Here is an 18291-nt window from a genome sequence, read left to right as displayed (position 1 = left end):
TTTTTGGTTGGTAGATTATTCTGTTTTCAACTAGGCAGTTAGGCAGTCCACACTCTAATCTGCCCGTGCGGTCAGTTGCTTATGCTAAATGGTTCTGTGCTGTGAGACTGGCAACTGAGAAACGGCAGGTATTCTGAGGTCAGTTGTTCAAGGTCAGGATGACCACTGAGACAGTTGGAGACCTGGGTTGATTGGAGTCCCTTCCTAAGTTCATTCCCTCTTCCTCAAGAACAACATCTCTACCCACTTCACTTCTGTGGATGAATGTGTGCGTTCACATGGATGAGGAGGCTAGAGGTCAAATTTGGGCGTTTTTCATCAGGTGCTGCCTACCTTGGTTTGTGTTTTGTTTTGTTTTGTTTTCTGAGCAGGGTCTTACTGTGTAGCTTTGGCTGCCCTAGAACTCTTAACTCTCTCTGTAGACCAGCCTGTCATCTGAAATCTGTCTGCCTCTGTCTTCTAAGTGCTAGGATTAAAGGTTTGTACTGCCATGCCTAGCTTTTTTGTTTTTTGAGAGAAAAGGGGGGGTGGAGGAAGAGAATGTGTGTGTGTGTGTGTGTGTGTGTGTGTGTGTGTGTGTGTGTGTGTGTACGTACACATGCACTGTGTCTGTCTGTATGTGTAAATGTGTGCTGTGTGTATGTGGGTGGATACATGTGGAAGCCATAAGAAGGCATTAACTTCCCAGGAGCTGGAGTTCCAGATGGTTGTGTGCGCACAGCTACTTGTGCTAGGAACTGAACTTGTGTCTTCTGGAAGAACAGTGTGCACTCTTACCTCTCTCCCTCCCCTCCACATGTTTACTTATTAAAGTACATGTACACCTGTGTGTGTGTGTGTGTGTGCGCGCTTGTGCGTGTAAGTGCAGGTACCCATGGAGGCAGATGTATTGGATCCTCCTGAAACTGACTTTAGAGGCAGCTGTGAGCTGCCCAATGTGGATGCTAAGAACTAAATTAGGCTCCTCTGGAAGAGCAGCAGTACATGTTCTTAATGGCTGAGCCATCTCTCCACCCCCAGGGTAATAGAGACAAAATGTCTTGATGGCCTGGGATTTGATTAGGCTTGGGTGGCCTGTCCCTAAGACCCTCTTGTTTCCTCCACAGTGTTGGAGTTACTAGTGAGCAGTATAAATGCCTGTGTTTTCACATGGCTGTTGGTGATTAGGTCTTCATGCTTGGGTGGCAAGAGCTTTACCTAAACTTTCTCCTCAGTCATTATTTTCTCATTTTCTATGGGAGAAACTTCCTAACCCTGTAATTTGGACAGGGGGTGAGTGCACTGTAGTCAGGCAGTGGGCACTCTCTTCCTCCATAGACTGCTGCTCCTTTTCAATTACTATAATGTAGTGCCCACAAACTGGGTGACTTTTAAAGAAAAGTTTATTGAGCTCACAGTTTTGGGAGATGAGGTACCTGTGTCTGGTAGCTTGCTTACAGAGTGCTGTGGTGGCATAAGGCATCACATGACAGGAGGGTGTGTGTATGTATGTGTGTGTGTGTGTGTGTTTGATCTCTCTTCCTCTTACAAGGCATCCAGCATTCACTCAGGAGAGCTCCACTGTAATGACTTTCTCTACTGCAAATTACTTTGCATTAACCTCACTTTCAAATGCTGCAGTTGGATTGTTTCTACTCTCTATACCTCACGGGGAGGATGCAGAGTTGCCAAAGAAATAGCCTTATATCAAATTTAAATTCTGGACTATGTTTGATTTTTTTTCTTTTTTCCTTTCCTCCCAGGCCATTTATGCCAGTGTTCTTCCTGGAGAATTGATGAGGGGCTACATGACTCAGTTTCCAAGCTTCCCAAGCTGGCTGGGGAAACATTCGTCTACGGGCAGACATGATCGGATTGTTCAGGACCTATCCTTGCACATGAGCCTTAGGTAAGCAGACACCTCCTGCCGTTTTGTTAGTAGGCGAATTAGCCTTTATCCCATAAGATGGCATGTGCTTTGAAGGTGAGTGTTCTAGTTTTGACTTTGTTGCTCATCAGCTAAATGATCCCTCCTAAGTTCCTGCTATTTGGCCTGAGCTCTGTTATCAACATGGAGGTTTAGAAGCAGCCAGGCGGCATTTGTCTTGTGATTTGAGACTGATATATTTTAAGTGTGTGTACATCTGAGGTCTACTGTTGTTTGTTGTTACTGGAAGTGTGTATTTTTACTGGAATATCTTCTCTGCTTCAGAAGAGTTAATATGAAAAACTGAAGTTTTCATAAAGAAATGAGTTCGTTTTTACCTATTTTACTAGAAAGCTGACCTAGTCATCTGAGATAGGGAACACAGGTTGGCATGTAATAGGAGACAGCCACTTGGATAGTGAAAGTGAATACACTTGGAAGTGATTAGAAATTCAAAAGTATTTGTGTTTGTCACAGTTTGTTAAAGTTTATAAATTTTTAAAATGTAAAGGATCTAATTATAACCAAGAAGGCTTTAAGAATCTTAATTCCATTTCTGGATCGAAGAATGTTGGACCACTTGATCCAGATCCACCCTGGTCACTGGGTAAAGCTGAGGCCATTCCTGTCCTGTGAAATTCTAGTTCCTACTATAAAGTCCTAGATCTTGGCAGCAGTCTTTTACTCCACCCATAGTATCTGTTGCTGCTCTACACAGAATGGCCGCAAATTTATTGTCTCCCTGAGGGCTTACCCAGATGGGCTCAGTGGAGTCACCAGGTCTTTGTAAAGTAGAGGCTGCCATGCATGTCAGGGTCATGGAGATTTGAAGGTGCTGCTCTGTGGCATAGGGGACAGAGGAGCCAATAGGCTGTGTTGGGCTTGCTAAGTGTCACTTCCACAGCCAGCCTGTAGTCCCCCAACCTTAAAGTACCCAGACATAAAATTGCCAGGTTTGAAGCTAGAAGCAATTATAAAAAGATAGAATGTTACCATTAAAAATATTATTTTGCTCAGTTATTTTTACAGGAGTGACAGTATTAGTATAAGTTATTTAATTTTTGGATATTTTTTTCACTGTGTAGCCCTTGCTGCATTGGAACTTGCTATGCAGACTAGGCTGGCCTTGAACTCATAGAGATCTGCCTCCTACTGCCTCTGGAGTACTAGGATTAAAAGGATCTGCCACCAGAAAGTTATTTCTTTGATAACATTCTATTAGTTCTCAGCAGCCCAGAGCCTGCTTCCTGCTTCTGGATGGCATAGACCATTTCCCAGCTCTGCAGACACACTCTTTGCCATTTTCTTGGATTTAGGGAGGACCTTTCTCTAGATAGGAAGATTCAGAGTATAGGCATGAAGAAGTACAAGGGAGGTATTTTTTGCACAATTTGTCTTTTACAATCAGAAACAGAAAGTGTTAACTCAGTGTTAAACACTTACACAGGAATGGCACATGTCAAAGGAAATCTCACTGCTGTTTCCTGATGCCTTTAATACTTTGGACTGGGAACGAGATATTTGGCTATGGCAAGGGTGAGCACAGGGATATAACTTGGGATGTTAGAGAAAGATCATGCTTGGTTTCCAGGCACAGAGCAAAGAAGTAGAAAACTGCCTTTGCACACAGTGGGGAGGAGTGCTGGGTGTCCCACTGAGTGCTTCTCGATTTGGATCAGCTGTTTAGGGTGGACACAAAGAAGTACATGCCCAGCTTACAAATGAAAATCTCTCTCTCACACACACACACACACACACACACACACACACACACACACACACACACACACTCTTTCACTCCGTAACCTTGTGTAGCCTGTAGCTCTCTATGTAGACCAAACTGGCCTTGAACTGAGAGCGCTGGGATGAAAAGCATGAACCATCATACTTGGCTGAAATTTTTTTATATTTCAGCCCTTGATTCTGTGATATGATTGTGTCATTTCAGTGACTCATTTTGAAATGAGTATTCTGCTAGTGTTACTTACTTTGTGTGTTCACCTGCGTGCTAGAGAGTGCTTGGGAGGTCCATTTGTGGGATGGGGATGCAACTCAGGTTGTCAGGCTTGCATGGCGAGTGCCTTTACCCCCTGAGCCATTTGACTGCCCTAAGAGCTGTTCTCCTAGGATGAAACAGTATTAATTAAAAGGACCTGTGAAATAGCCTACATGTTATAAAATGACTACATGCTTAAAAGATAAAAACTTGAACTGTGCCTGATTCACTGGAGTTGATGATCTTATGTGGGGATTGGAGATAGGGTGCCATTGACATGATTTGTGTCCTTCTGCTTGTTTCAGAACTTACTCCAGCAAAAGGACAGTGAACATGGATTACCTGTCACACATCAGAGACGCACTTGTACGACCCTTGACCTCACAAGGGGTAGAAGGGGTTCAGCATGTTGTCACACTTATGGACACATACTATTTGATGAAAGAAGATTTTGAGAACATCATGGAAGTTAGCAGCTGGGGGGGCAAGCCCAGTGCCTTTTCCAAGCTGGATCCCAAGGTGAGATGCACCGCCCACTGTCCACAGTTCCTTGGAAATGACCATGCTGTGCTAGCAGTGCTTGAGAGATGTGCTGGGTACTGTAGATAGTTTGTTCCTCCTCCCTGAGTGTTTGCTACCTTCCTGGACAGTGGTCAGAGAAGACTGAGATCCCACGCTACGATTGTGTTTTTATCTTGACTCAAGTTGAGTGCAAGAGCAAGAGGACAAATGTGAGCTCCAAGTGCACATGTATGAGCAGTAGGGCAAGCCTGAGCGCAGCCTGAGCGCAAGTGTGAGCTGGGATAGAGGGTAAAAGTAAGAATGTGTTCACTGCCTGAGGGGTTTTATAAGTTTTTCTTTTACCAGGCTGGCCTTGAACTTGCATTGTAACCTGACCTTGAACTCCTGATCCCTGCTTCTGGGACTGTAAATATGTGCCACATTTCCTTCCTTAGTCTACCTGCAGACCCAGTGTTTGTTACTGGTACTTGTCCATGGCAGCATATCTGTGGTGAGCATGAGTACACCAGTGATGTGACATGAACGCGTGTGGAGCCTCACTCCGGCACACATGGATGCAGTTGTAGAGGACGCTCTCTGTGACTTGTCCTGGATAGATTCTTACCTGGCTTAATGGCCTCAATTTACTGTTACAGTAGCCCTTCCTTGTTGGGATGTGGGCTGCGTTCTGAAGCTTGAAGTTGAGGTTACTAAAGTTACTCAGTACTTCCAAGCAGCCACTGTTACCAAGTAAAGGTGAACAGACTGGTTTTCTTTTCTCAGAACTAGAGATGGATCCTAGTACTTCCTGCACAGCAGACACATACTCTCCTGCTGAGGTCTCTTTCCAGCTCACAGGTTCCCCAGGCTGACCTTCCCTGTGTTGTATTTAGCCCAGGCAGCCCCAGAGCCTGTATTCTTCTGTCTTAGCCTCCCCAGGTTGCTGGGATTACAGGCATGTGCTACTCATGTGTGCCAGTTTCCATGGTTTGCAGTCAAGACCGACTTGAACCTTAGAGTGAGCTCTTTTTGATTTTTTTTTTTTTTTGATTCATAGACTAATCACTGATTCGTTTTTGGTTTGGTTTTTTGAGACAGGGTTTCTCTATGTAGTCTGGCTGCCCTGAAACTTGTTGTGTAAACTAGCCTCGAACTTGGAGATCCATTTGCCTCTGCCTCCTGAGTGCTGGGATTCAAGAGGTGTGCCAACCACTCTGCTGAATCATTGGTTCTTAATCTTTTTTTTTTTTTCTTGAGCTGTGGGCTCAAAATTCTCAAATAAAATAAAAACAAATTGAGATGTAGCTTAGTGATGGTGGGGTTGCTTAGTATGCACGATCTTTAGGAATACACATACACAGAACGTCTCTAGAGAAGAATGAATATACTTCTATTTCTAGTAGGTATGTACCTAGTTTGCAAATAATTTAAAGGGGTCTCCCAGGCTTCTCACGACTTGGACTTGAAGAGCTGCCCAGCACTCAGGGCCACCTCTTCTCTTCCTTAGGTGAAAGCAGCCTTCACGAGAGCCTACAATAAGGAGGCCCACCTGACCCCGTACTCACTGCAGGCAGTAAAGACATCGAGGCTCAGCACAGGCCCAGCACTGGATTCCGAATATAGTGAGGAGTTACAGGAAGATGACGCTCAGTCTGATGAGAAAGAGCAGGATGCAGTAGAGACCGACGCCATGATCAAGGTAGTGCACTCAGCTGTGGGCAGGGTGACTCTTCTGTGTGAAGAGCCATGTGAATAATAGGACCTGTTCTGCAGGTAGCATGGTGAGCTGGGATACAATTATGTCTTGCTCATTTTAGTTGAAGATGATGGGATAGGTTTCATTTTTAATATAGATTTATTTATTTATTTATTTAAATGTATATGAGTACACTGTAGCTGTACAGATGGTTGTGAGCCTTCATGTGGTTTCTGGGAATTGAACTCAGGACCTCTGATCGCTCTGGCCCCGTTCTCTCTGGCCCAAAGATTTGTTTATTATTATATGTAAGTACACTGTAGCTGTCTTCAGACACTCCAGAAGAGGGCATCAGATCTCATTATGGATAGTTGTAAGCCACCATGTGGTTGCTGGGATTTGAACTTCAGGACCTTCAGAAGAGCAGTCAGGGCTCTTAACCGCTGAGCCATCTCTCCAGCCCTGGTTTCATTTTTTTATAAAGTGAAGTTATGGCATAAAAATAGGCCATCATAGTCATGTGTTCTGTAGGAAGAGTATATGTGTGTGAGTGTGTACATGTGCATGTTCAAACACATGTGGAACCTAGAGGTCAAGTGAACCCTCTATTTCTGTCTACTTAGTTTTTGAGATAGAGCCTCTCAGTGACCCCGGAGCTTGCTGCTTTGGCTAGGTAGCTAACCATGAGTCCTCAGGACCTGTCTGCATGTGCTCCCTCTCCCTAGCACTAAGGCCGTAGATGTGTGCTACTTGCCTTGCCTTTATGTGTTGAAGATCTTTAGGTTTTGAAGCTGGTGCAAGAAGTATTTTACCCATTGAGTCATCTTAGCTGCCCTAGAAGGGCACTGTTTATACTTGGTCATTAGTATATATGCTTTAAACCACAGGTGCATTTTACAGCACAAACAGAACAATTTCAACCTCTTGCCTACTTTTGTTTCTCATGTTTTGTGGTAGCCATCAAATTGCCTATAAAAATTTCCTAGAGTAAAACTTGTTTTGTCGTTTTGCTAGTAAAGGTTAGGTGGGGCATGGAATCCTAAGATGGGCACAGCCTCCTCCACCTTTCGCTCTATCTTCCTGTGTGACACACCTGTGGAAACAGAGGCCTTTTGCAGTTGAATTGGCTTTCTCTCTCTTCACAAAATGAGTTGCTTAGATGTCCTGTGAGAGATTAAAAGAAAGGGAAGTTCCTCATGTAGACACTGCCATGTTTGTAAGTCACCCCTTATTTGTTTTGGCATTCCTAAGTACACTGTGTTCTAAATCCAGGAGCCTGGCTCCCATGGGGTGCACCTAAGCTCTAGACCTGAGCTCTTCCTGTGCTGTTGCCTTTCAGGGCTGAAAGCTTGCTGGTCACTTTTCAGAGGCAGCAGTAGATCCCGTGAGCTTGCTTTTCTAGTTAAATTGTAGGGAAAGATTATGTTGGCATGTCATTTATGCACCAGTATATTAACTGTTTTGTGTGTTTCCTCCAGCAGAAAAAGACAAGATCTTCAAAGCCTTCAAAATCAGAAAAAGAGAAGGAGTCCAAAAAAGGAAAAGGGAAAAATTGGAAGAAATGAAGCCATTGTTCAATACCAATAACTACTTTTAACTTACTCTCTCTCTCAGCTAGTCCAGTTGGTCTAGAGACTGAAAGCCTTCCCCTTTGCCAGAGTAACAGGTTCGGTGTAGCTCAATGGGGTGGCCTGGTGGCCCCATTATAAAGGACGGTACAGCTAGAAGGTCCTACTAGCCAGCTCTCATGCACCTCTTATAGAGGTGGATAGGACTGTTCAGGCCTGCAGTGTCCCTGTCCACTGTTAGATTGCTGGGATTCAAAGTGACTGTGTAGAATCAAAACTAGAAAGTACGCAGGCTTTGGAGTCAAATTTTAGTTAACCATAGCAAGACAGGGTGCAGTGGGACTGAGGCATCTTTTGTAGCTTAAGTTTTATCCTAATGGCCTTTAGAGGACCAATGCTGAAGGTTTTTTTTTTTTTTTTTTTTTTTTTAAAACATGGTAGTTATTTTATGGTGAAATTCTGTAAATAAACCTTAATCCAAAGCAGCCACCACCTGGAGCTGAGTATTCTTGGTGTATTATCAGGTATTTTGCAAAGTGTGCGTCAGGAATCAGATATCCATGTAATGCATGGGTCACTTTTGTCATCTTGCGAAGCAGAATATTATGTTGTATATTACTTTTCTTATTAACTTGATTGGATTACAATATTCAGCGTTTCTTACTAACTCCGTGAATCGCAGTTCTGCAGGAGAAGGGTCGGAGCTCAAATTCTCAGCATCCTTTTGCACTGACCACATCGCTGCTGTAGGTAGTCTGAGAGAGGCCACTTGGCTAGTCAGGGTGTGCAGACACGGGACTGCTTCACATTCCTGTCCCCGTGTAGTCTTAGCCATCAGGTTGAAACCAGTGGTAGAGTGCAGGCTGGGTCAGACCCATAGGCTCATTCTGGCCAGGAGATGCTGTCCTGTGATGGAGCCTGTAAGCCCCACAGGAATTCCAGATTGTATCTAGAACTGTGCTTATTGAGGGACCCTGGGCCGTGGCCGTAACCTGGCCTTTAGATGTTTAGCTCTTTTTAAATCAGAAAATGCTCAGAGGTCCATACTGCCTCTGTGAGGTATATGCCAAAAAGACTCTAAAGGAAGGACCATGCTCTGTCTTTGAGGACTCCTGGCCTTGTTGGGAGAAGAAACAGACGTCCTGGAGACATTGAACGTATATTAACCAGTGTGAAAGATGTGTTTCGTGGAGGTTGGTCGGTTCATTATGGAAATAAAACACTGCCTTAAGCCTGAGCCTGCTGAGTCTTGCCCCTCTCTTCTGTGTTGAAGCTTGGCTGCTGCAGTTGAAGGCTTCCTCACGCAGAGGATAGAGATGGTTTTTGAGTGCACATTCTTCCATTTCTGTTACTTGGGGTCAAACAAATCATGTTTCCCTCTGTTGGATATGCTTTCCAGGAAAGGCCTGGTAATCTGTTTGCTTTCAGAACAAAACATAGTGCTCACTCACTCAGTCCACTTATAATTTAAATGATGAATGCTGGGAACAAGTTGTAAAATAATAAAGTTTAGAAACTGTAAATATGCTGTTGTTTAATATAGGAGGACAGCAATGGAAGCCTGTTGGGTTCCTCCTTGAAGCCCCTAAATATGAAGTAAGGGTACAGGGAAAGGAAGGTGGGAGCGGGATGAGGACCCAATGTCTGCATTGGGATTGAATCTCCTAGCAGCTCCTAAAGTGACCTGTGGAGAGCACAGAGTCATGGCTGATTAGATGGCTGTCTCACAGACAATTTATTTCCTGACCTTTTGGAGTTATTTTAAATGAGTAGACTTGATACATACCAGGATTGAGTATCTTCCTGTAGTCTGGAATGAGTGTGCTCACACGGGAAGGCTGAGGATTGTGAATCTTAGAGTGCAGCTTGTCCTCTCCCAGGCCAAGCGGCCTGGGTTCTTCTCCAGGGGGTGAGGTGGCTGCTTGGCACTGGTGAGGTTTTTATTAAGTTGTATGGCTTAGTGAGGCCAAGGCTTGTGGTGAGCCCCTAAGACAACAGATACAGCGCGAGTCGGGACGGTGGGATGTTCAGGTACCAGAAAACATTACTGGCATTTGGGCCCCTAAGTGCTACTGCTAATGCTCACTTGTTGGTTACTATATATAAAGACTAATCACATGATTCCGTTGATTCATGTCCGTTGGCTATTCAGGCTTTAGTGACATTGGTTATAGGTCATGGCAAGAGAAGTACAGATTTCTTGCAAGTGAGTGTGACACTTGAAAAAAGAATCTTCAACTCCAGGGAGATAACAGATAATGTACATGTTTCAGAGATCAACTGACAAACTTTACCTTTGTGTGCAGAAGAGTGAGCAGACAGACGCTGAGTTTACTCGTTTTTAAAGGGTGACTTGTCTTTGGTGTTTTGGTTAAAGGAACAGACAGGCTCAGACTTCGTGCACTGCTCTCTCTGCCCTGGCCAAGTTACCTCCTTCATGTCTTTTTCTATATCCAGATCCAGGAAAACGTTACAAGTATCTAGTCAACAATTTTATTTTAAAGGAGATACTTAAATATAAAAGTTACTAAAAAACTTAGTATTTACAATTCATATACTACTAATAGTCCAGAGCACAGAATATGTAGGATTTTGAAGAAGAAATATACAGTTGAGTAAATAGCTGCTTGTGTCACTGTGTCACTGCAGAAGCTGAATGTGCTGGCCTGTTTCATTTTTCTGTATCCAAGGAGAATCATTCTGTCTACCGGGTGGACACAGCTTCCTGAGGGGAGATGCCATCTCTTAGGAGCACTGTCTAAGAAAGGGACAAACAGATAACCTTTAGAAGGGCCTCAGGTAAAATGGCCTGCCTGGTAATATGAGCTGATTTCCTGCTCATTTCCTTGGACTTTCAGACAAACAATATTGACCAGTGCTACATGGTGTGCTACTGAGATGAGACATTACATCACAGTAAGGAGCCACCTTACTGTGAGGGAGTTGAAGCAGCTATAGGGAACAAACATGCTTTTCCTGAAATTAGACAAGGGTTCCTTCTCAGCCAGGGAACAAGAACCTCAACAGTGCTCATCACGACAGTGCATAACCCCAGCTCAATGAAGACACGGCTTCAAGGAACTCTGATGTGGCACAATTTAGGCTTCTAAAATGTATCGTACATTGATGCAGGACGGGATTTATTAACATGGCTCCACCTTTACAAGTGGCAGAGATATACATTTATCTTCCCATAGATAGAGCTGTAAAGTTGGGACAGAATTACAGTAAGCAACCAAATGCCCCAAGATTTTGGAAAGCAGCTTCTGTCTTTTAAAAGAGAAATCTGCCAGGTTAGAGTCAGGGCCTTCCCTGTGTGTGCACCCAGGGTAAGTCCAAGAGCCAGGGGATGGCTAGAAACCACGCCATGGTGAGCTGAGTTCATCCCCTGAATAAAAACCAATATAACCTACTAAGTGGAATAAAGGGAGAAATTTTTACTATCAGTTCACACAATTCATTTGACAAAATTGAATATTCAGGAAACTAAGAAAAAACTAACAAGATTGGAGGCCCTTCTGAAAAAAGAAGACAAAACATCCTAATAAGAGAGTGATGAGGCATGGTGTCGGAAGCCTGTGATCCCGGGACCTGGGAGCAGAGCAGGAGGACCACTGCAAGGTCAAGGCCAGCCTGATTTAGAGGGAAACCTGGTTTCAAAACCCAAGAAATAGCGCACTGGGTAAAGGGGCCCTCATGACCCCAGTTTGGTATTTTTGTGTATTGGAAAGATAGCAAGAAAGTGAAAAAGCCCACAAAAAATATTTGCAAGTATTATATCATAAAATTTACATCAACTCTTATACAGGCAATCCAGTTCTAAACTGGACTAAGAACTTGGAGAAATGCACACATGGCCCACAAGCACACGAAAGATGCTCTGCCTGGCTTCACACTCACTGAGCCAAAAAGATAGACTAGGAAACGAACCTGTGTGCACATTTTATGCTGCAGCCCCTGTGAAAACAGTCCCATGGCTCAAGAGCAGCAAAAGGGCGAAGAGACAAACAGGCTAGAGCTGGCTCCAAGCCTGCTTGTGTGACCATGACCTAGAATTCCATTTTAACCAGGTTAGGGATTCTCTCTGCTCCCTCCTCTCCTGCAAAAATCCTTGTCACTGGAATGAGGTAGGAGGAGTTTGTGTGTAGCTTTGTGTGGCCAAAGTGAGACTTAGGAAAAGAAATAGATGTCGAAAATCTCTGGAAGTCAAACTTTGTATAGTCAACTGAAAAGCTCCCATGTAAAGGGAGCTGGCTCTAGTTTTAAGGGACTGCTTAAAAATAACTCCATATAGTTTGATAAAATACATTCTGGTTAGAATTCATGACGCTGCTTGGTTAAATAACCTTCGCCACTTGAAAAACCTTATTACCTGCATTTTAACATTTAAATAAAGAAAAGCTTGTCAGGACTGCTGAACTTTGGCAGTTACATGATACACAAAGAGGAGTCCATGCCAATATGAAGTTGTGTAGGTACTGGGCGTGGAAGGAGAGTGCACAGCGGGGCCTTTACCTGGGCCTGCAGCTCACTATTCCGTCTCTGTCCGTAGGTACTGGGTGCAGTCTGTAATTTTTTTCAGTTGGCTGGAGTTTAATCTTTCTGAGCACATGGGGCACGTGCTTTCACTGTTTAGCAAGCTGTTTGGGGGAGATAAATGCAGAGTAATGAAATATATAATTAACATGTCTTTATCTTTGGGTTAAGCTAATGGGAAAATCTTCCACCTTCTACCTACATGTAACATGCCCACAGAAAAGTGACAGAGGGAAAATGCTCTCAGGTCATGGAAGGGTCCTCGGGACCTTTAGGGATATGGGGTGAGGGGCTCTCAAAGCACAGGAGTGGCAGAAAAAAAAAGTCCTGTTTCTGGATTCATTTGTGGTACTGGGATTGTGTTACTTACATCTTGAATTCTGAGTACAGCGCAGGGAAGCCACAGTGTGGGCACATTGTCCAGTCGTCTTTCAACATGTGTCGGCCCTGGAAACATTTAAGAGTGAAGTCTGTCATCTCTGATAGCACAGCAGACACAGGCTTCTGACTCAGGACATTGCTGCTACTTCATATTGCTGGTGACTGTCTAGAAAGACGCAGCCGAAGAGCTCCAGCTGGGTCTGACTGAGCAGGCTCGTGTTTAGTGATGGAATACACTGACTTCTTCCCTCAGTCTGTGAATTTATTTTCCTTCAAAATATAGCTTACATTAGCCAAGGGATGAACAAGTTTGACATTTTAGTTTTCTGATAGTGGGTCTTGGGAGCAGTGACGTTAAGACAGGGTTTCTCTGTGTAGCCCTGGCTGTCTTGGAACTGACTCTGTATACCTGTCTGGCCTTGAACTCAGAGATTCGCCTGCCTCTCTGCTTCCCAAGTGCTGGGATTAAAGGCGTTTGCCATGAACACCTGCCTGATGTCTGAATGGTAAAAGTAAACTACCAGTTAAAAATGCCACAGTATACCAATGCAACTGACCTTAGTACAAAGGTAACTTAAATAGAAGCAGGCAGTACTGCGCTATAAAGCCAGCAGGTGGCAGAAAAAGCGCATGACAACACAACTTGGATGCTGCCCAACACTCCTGGAGAGGGCCCTCTCCTGACCCCCAGTCCGTGGAATTTCATGCTAAATGTTCTGGAACATAAGTCAGGAGAGTATTGAAAAGAAAACACTGGCACATCAAGTAAGTATTCAAGTGGAAAGGGGACATATTAAAGAGAAACTTACTGTTGCAATGCAGTAGGGAATGTTGTTTTTACAGCCAGGACAGAGAAGCTCGCATTCTGGGAGAAGAAACTGGCAGAATGGACATGGGGTCGTGGCCTCCTCTGTCTCAGAAGTATCCGGTCTCCTGGAGAAAGCATTTACAAATACCTCTTGATTCCTTGTAAAAGCACTAGCTGGAAAGAGCTAGTTTTTTACAGGCTCAAATACTTCCCAGATATTTGGCAGCCAGAGCCTAGATCCCAGGAAGAGGAAGTGCTTTTGAGCCTGGCATTCCCAACCACTGCACGGGTAGCACAGGCAGGCCTCACTGACTCCTCCCTGGTGGGTGAGTGTGGCGAGTGTGGGATTTTCCCTCTGTGTCTTGTGTGTAATTGATGGCAAAGGCCGCCCAGTGATGTTAAACAGACCGTTTCAGGCCAGTGAGGTTGTCCTAATTCCTTACCATCCAGTATGGTGGCTATGTGCCATCTATAGCTTTGGAGCACTTTATGTAAGTATAGTTCAAAGGACTGTTTTAAAGCTTATTCTGTTTTAAAAATTTAAGAGTCAGAGGTGACTAAGCTCTCTCCCCACACCTACCCACTTTTTTATGAAGCATGCCACTGAAGTTGTGATTGGACAGTAGAAATGGCTGTGTTTGCTTACCTGACCATCGCCTCAATTTTCTTTTTGTACTTGGCATCAATTTTGTTGCGGTATTCAGGCCTCATCAGCATAGCTGCAAAGCTGAAGGCAGAGTTCTTCAGGCCTGCCCTGTGACACTCAATTACAGTAGACGTCAGGATAGGCACGATGTCTGCAAGAGCCAAGAGCAGCAGCAGTGCTAGCTGAGCTCCATGAGATAGCCCAGAAACGCACCAGGGAGGCGAACTCTGACCCTCTTTTGTATTGACTTTTGTATGACTCATGAACTAAGAATGGTTTTTACAGTTTTGAATGGTTGAAGGAAATACCAAAATATTTTGTGACGTGGTTCAGATTTCTGTGCCCAGAAATTAAGGTTCTGCTAGAAGCCAGCCCCATGCATTCACTTATATCCTATTCATACCAAATGGCTGTTAAATAGTTGTGACACATTAAATGGCTTAAGATGTTTAACATCTAGTTCTTTACAACAAGTTTATTGACGTCACATTGTGTGATGAAGTCTGTTCATTTAAGAATGTTTAATGATGGGCTGGAGAGATGGCTCAGCACGTAAGAGCACTGACCTCTCTTCTGAAGGTCCTGAGTTCAAATCTCAGCAACCACATGGTGGCTCACAACCATACACAATGAGATCTGACGCCCTCTTCTGGTGTGTCTAAAGACAGCTACAGTGTACTTACATATAACAATAAATAAATCTTTGGGCTGGAGTGAGCAGAGGTTCTGAGTTCAATTCCTAGCAACCACAAGATGGCTCACACCATCTGTACAGCTACAGTGTATAAACTTACATACATAATTTTTTTTTTTTTAAAAAGAATGTTTAATGACAGGCCTTCCAGGAGAAAGGGACCTTTCCCAGAAGCCATGTCCTACTAGGCTCAGAAACGTGAAATGCCAATATGATCTTGGGCACCTTACCCCCCTTTGCTCTGGCTTACTCGTTATAAAATAACAGCAGCTACATGTAACCACATGTCCAGAACCAGTTACCAATAGAGGGACCTTAAGCACTGGGGTGTGAGCCTGCCTTTGGGGCCTTAGCTTTGGGGCAGGTCCCCGTTTCCAGGATGAGGGGCTTAAGGCACCCATGTATATATGAGGGGGCTACTTGCTTTCTGGCAGTGAGGACATGCCAGGCAGGAGGTTCCCGTGTGACCAGCCACCAGTGAGCCCTGGACTGCAAATGTAATGCGCTCCTGGTGCACATACATCAGTCTTACTGTCCCGACTTGCTCTGGGGAGTAGTGTGACTCAGGTTCTGTGTGTCCGTACCCAGAGGGGGCTCTGAAAGGCTTCTCCCTGCACTCGGTTTCCTTCAGGCTGTGCTCCAGATGCCGTGTTCTGCTGACGTAGGCCGTAGCTACTGCACGAATGTGCTCAGCCTTGTAGAGGTTGTGGGAGAAGTGTCAAATTTTGGGGTAGTCTTAGGGACCCCAGCCTACTACTTCCTGGGATCATGGGGATAAATGATCTAACAGCACAGGGAAGTGTGACCATGCTTGGTTGGGGATGTACATCCCTCAGCACCTGTCTGAAGGCTTGAGTGCACAGAGCTCTGTTGACACAGTACTTACGTGACGGGAACTTGCTGATGTTGTTGGCCACCCGAATGAGCATGCGCGCCCCCTTCATATGGTCTCCACTCTTAACGTGAATCTGAAATAAATGATGGCTTTCATTCTTGCAGCCTTATATTAGCTGCAAGCAGTCCATGTTTGCTTTCCTCAAACAACTCCTAGCTTGTGGCCCAGAACATGGCTAAGCTGAGATTCTCAAGTCTTGCCTGGCTCCTGGTACTGGGGTGTTGCTTCCTATTTTTTCCTTCAATTGCTTGTCCCTGGCACTGTGGCTCTGTCCTATGTTCCCCAAGAGCTTGAACCTGGCACTACAGCTATGCTCAGTATTGTATTCTGTCTTGGGCCACCCAAGGTAAATTCAGATCTTTGCATTAGTATCTTCAGCCTCAACAGGGTTAAACAGTTTAATTCATTGTCATCATCTTTTTTTTGGTTGTTTTGCTCTGCCTCTCCAGCCTTCCCTTACCCCAGGAGGTTCCTCCAGATGCCCCAAGGGACCTGCTCTCCCAGGGCTGAATGTTGGAATCTAAATACCTACTCTTATAATTAATGTTTTGGGCCTGTAGGACTATGGAAATCCAAAAGTTACATGAAGTTAGAAGTTCACTCTATCTGCTGCACCAGCTCCATGCCAGCTGTTCCTCAGCCAGGCCAGGGGCTACCATACTGGTCAGCACACACACCGTTCTGCCACTAGAAGGTTCTGTTGGACAGTATCTATCTAGCTGATAATTAGGATTTTAATCCTTTGTAACTTGATTGTGTGAGGGGCCATCAAGGTTAAACGAGCTTGCTGGGCTGGACAGACAAACTGATTTAGCACCAATATAGAAAAAGGAACTTTGGTAGTATTGACATTTTTGGAAAAATATGTAAATTGAAGCCTGTCTGTATCTTTACAAAGACCTGAGTGGGGTGTGGAAGCAGAAGAGATGGCTCAGCAGATTTAAGATCCACTCCAGTACCAATTTTGGGTGGATCATAACCTGTAACTCCAGCTCCAGGGGAATCTGATGCTTGTGGTTTTTGTGCATGCATGTGCATGCATGCATGTGCACACACACACACACACACACACACACACAATTTAAAATAAATAAGTAAATCTTAATAACAGAGGAGCCAGGATGGTGGCACATTCTTGTAACCCTCGCACTGGTAACGGGAGGCAGAGGCAGGAAGACTGCCACAGTTTCAAAACCAGCCTGGTTTTCATGGTAAGTTCCAGTCCAGCATGGCTATCTTAAAGCTAATAATAACAAAACAAAAAGAAAACCCTATGTAGGTTGGGATGCAGTACATGTCTATTATGTGTAATGTCCTGGACTCAATTTCCATCTATACACATTACAGAGAGTATAAAAACAAAGAGTAACAAACAGGCTAGCCTGACCTACATAGAGAGACCCTATCTCAAAAACAATAACAAAACCCAAAACATGGGAAAGTATACATGGCAAAATGTACTCCCATCTCCCCCACCCCACTGTAATTTGGTTCCCTGAACCCTAGTGCCCTGCCCGGCCCCCAGCCTCATCCTTTCCAGGAGGAAGCCACTACGGCTAGTTTCTTCAGGCCGCTCCATTTACCAGTCACTTCTGTACTACTAACTTCTTGTCCTTTGGTATAAAGGACAGCACTCTGCAGTTGGTCCGTTGCTACTTGAGAATAGAGAGATGCAAGAGATGGCTCTGATGCTTGGAGAAGGCCCCCAATGAAGCTCCACTGTGTGAGCGACCTCCGGGCAGGTTAGAGCCCACACCACTCCCTCGGGGCCTCACCTTCACAAGTATGTAACTGTGCAGGATCATGAGGTTGGTAGCCATTTCTGAGGGGATTTTGATCTTCTGGGATTTAAGTTCTGCATACATACTGAAAAGAACATCATGTGCATTCCGATAGTTTCCTTGGAAAAAGAGAAACTGGTATTACTGCAGAAGACGTGAGACAGGACCCTTGTCTTACAAGTCTACTAGTCATGTTACTAACAGTTTTTTCTATTTTGTTGATGGTAATAACAGCCAGCAAATTACTCTGAGACAGCTTAGTCTTAGAGGTTGCCCCCAAAGTGCACTGAGTCCTGAGTCCTTCAAGTTCAGCCTCCTCCTCGGCCCGTGTGTGGTTAGAGCCCCCACACTCTTCTGTAGCCCTGTGCTGATTGATTAACCTTTCTCTGGAGCCTCATCAGGATGTTAGTGTTTCCAAAACCTCAAGCCTTACTCCAAGCCAACACCTCAGCCCTCCAAAGGGGGTGGGCATCACAGCTCAGTGGCAGGATTATCTAGTATGTGTGAGGCTGCAACCCCCAGCACCACAAAAGCAGACCCCCCCAAAGGTAGTGCGGCCCAATGAAAGTTCCTGAGCACAGGCTCACCCCCTTGTTGGAGTGGGCCTGCGCCTTCCCAGCCCCTCTGGCCTTCCTAGCAAGGCAGCAGGTCCTTCAAGTTCAGCCTCTTGCTCTCTGGTCCTTTACCCCAAACTCTTATCATCTTCAGCTCCATGCTCCATCCTCCATCTCTGCCCACACCTTGTCTTTAGGAGGCCCTCGGCCCTTTTGGTCATATTTCTTTCGCACTTGTCACCCTGAATAACAACTCTGAACTCTCTTGCTTCTGATTGTAAACCTCAAGGGCAGAACTGTGGCCCAGTTCTCTCTTGGACCTGAGTTCC

The 18291-nt window shown here is 44.8% G+C and overlaps 2 protein-coding genes across 11 annotated transcripts in view; one reads left to right on the top strand and one right to left on the bottom strand.

Annotated features, from left to right (window-relative positions):
• Nucleotides 1-8904, top strand: part of Rfc1 (replication factor C subunit 1) — a 66823-nt gene extending 57919 nt beyond the window's left edge. For 5 of the 7 annotated variants that reach the window (XM_031342411.1, XM_031342414.1, XM_031342413.1 and 2 more), the window contains 4 exons: nt 1743-1888; nt 4208-4421; nt 5911-6102; nt 7578-8904. In XM_031342411.1, the coding sequence (XP_031198271.1) occupies nt 1743-1888; nt 4208-4421; nt 5911-6102; nt 7578-7664 (639 nt within the window). In that variant the 3' untranslated portion in view covers nt 7665-8904. The remainder of the gene's footprint in view (nt 1-1742; nt 1889-4207; nt 4422-5910; nt 6103-7577) is intronic. The other 2 variants (XM_031342415.1, XM_031342412.1) reach the window with 1 other exon arrangement.
• A 1240-nt stretch (nt 8905-10144) lies between these two features.
• Wdr19 (WD repeat domain 19) overlaps nt 10145-18291 on the bottom strand; it is a 64900-nt gene continuing 56753 nt past the window's right edge. For 3 of the 4 annotated variants that reach the window (XM_031342405.1, XM_031342407.1, XM_031342408.1), the window contains exons 31-37: nt 17403-17527; nt 15619-15700; nt 14039-14189; nt 13394-13517; nt 12574-12650; nt 12183-12307; nt 10145-10425 (exon numbers count right to left, since the gene is read on the bottom strand). In XM_031342405.1, the coding sequence (XP_031198265.1) occupies nt 12199-12307; nt 12574-12650; nt 13394-13517; nt 14039-14189; nt 15619-15700; nt 17403-17527 (668 nt within the window). In that variant the 3' untranslated portion in view covers nt 10145-10425; nt 12183-12198. The remainder of the gene's footprint in view (nt 10426-12182; nt 12308-12573; nt 12651-13393; nt 13518-14038; nt 14190-15618; nt 15701-17402; nt 17528-18291) is intronic. The other variant, XM_031342406.1, reaches the window with a different exon arrangement.

The sequence above is a fragment of the Mastomys coucha genome, unplaced genomic scaffold, assembly GCF_008632895.1.
Source record: "Mastomys coucha isolate ucsf_1 unplaced genomic scaffold, UCSF_Mcou_1 pScaffold22, whole genome shotgun sequence".
Taxonomy (NCBI): Eukaryota; Metazoa; Chordata; class Mammalia; order Rodentia; family Muridae; genus Mastomys; species Mastomys coucha.
This window is presented reverse-complemented; position numbering and strand designations above follow the sequence as displayed.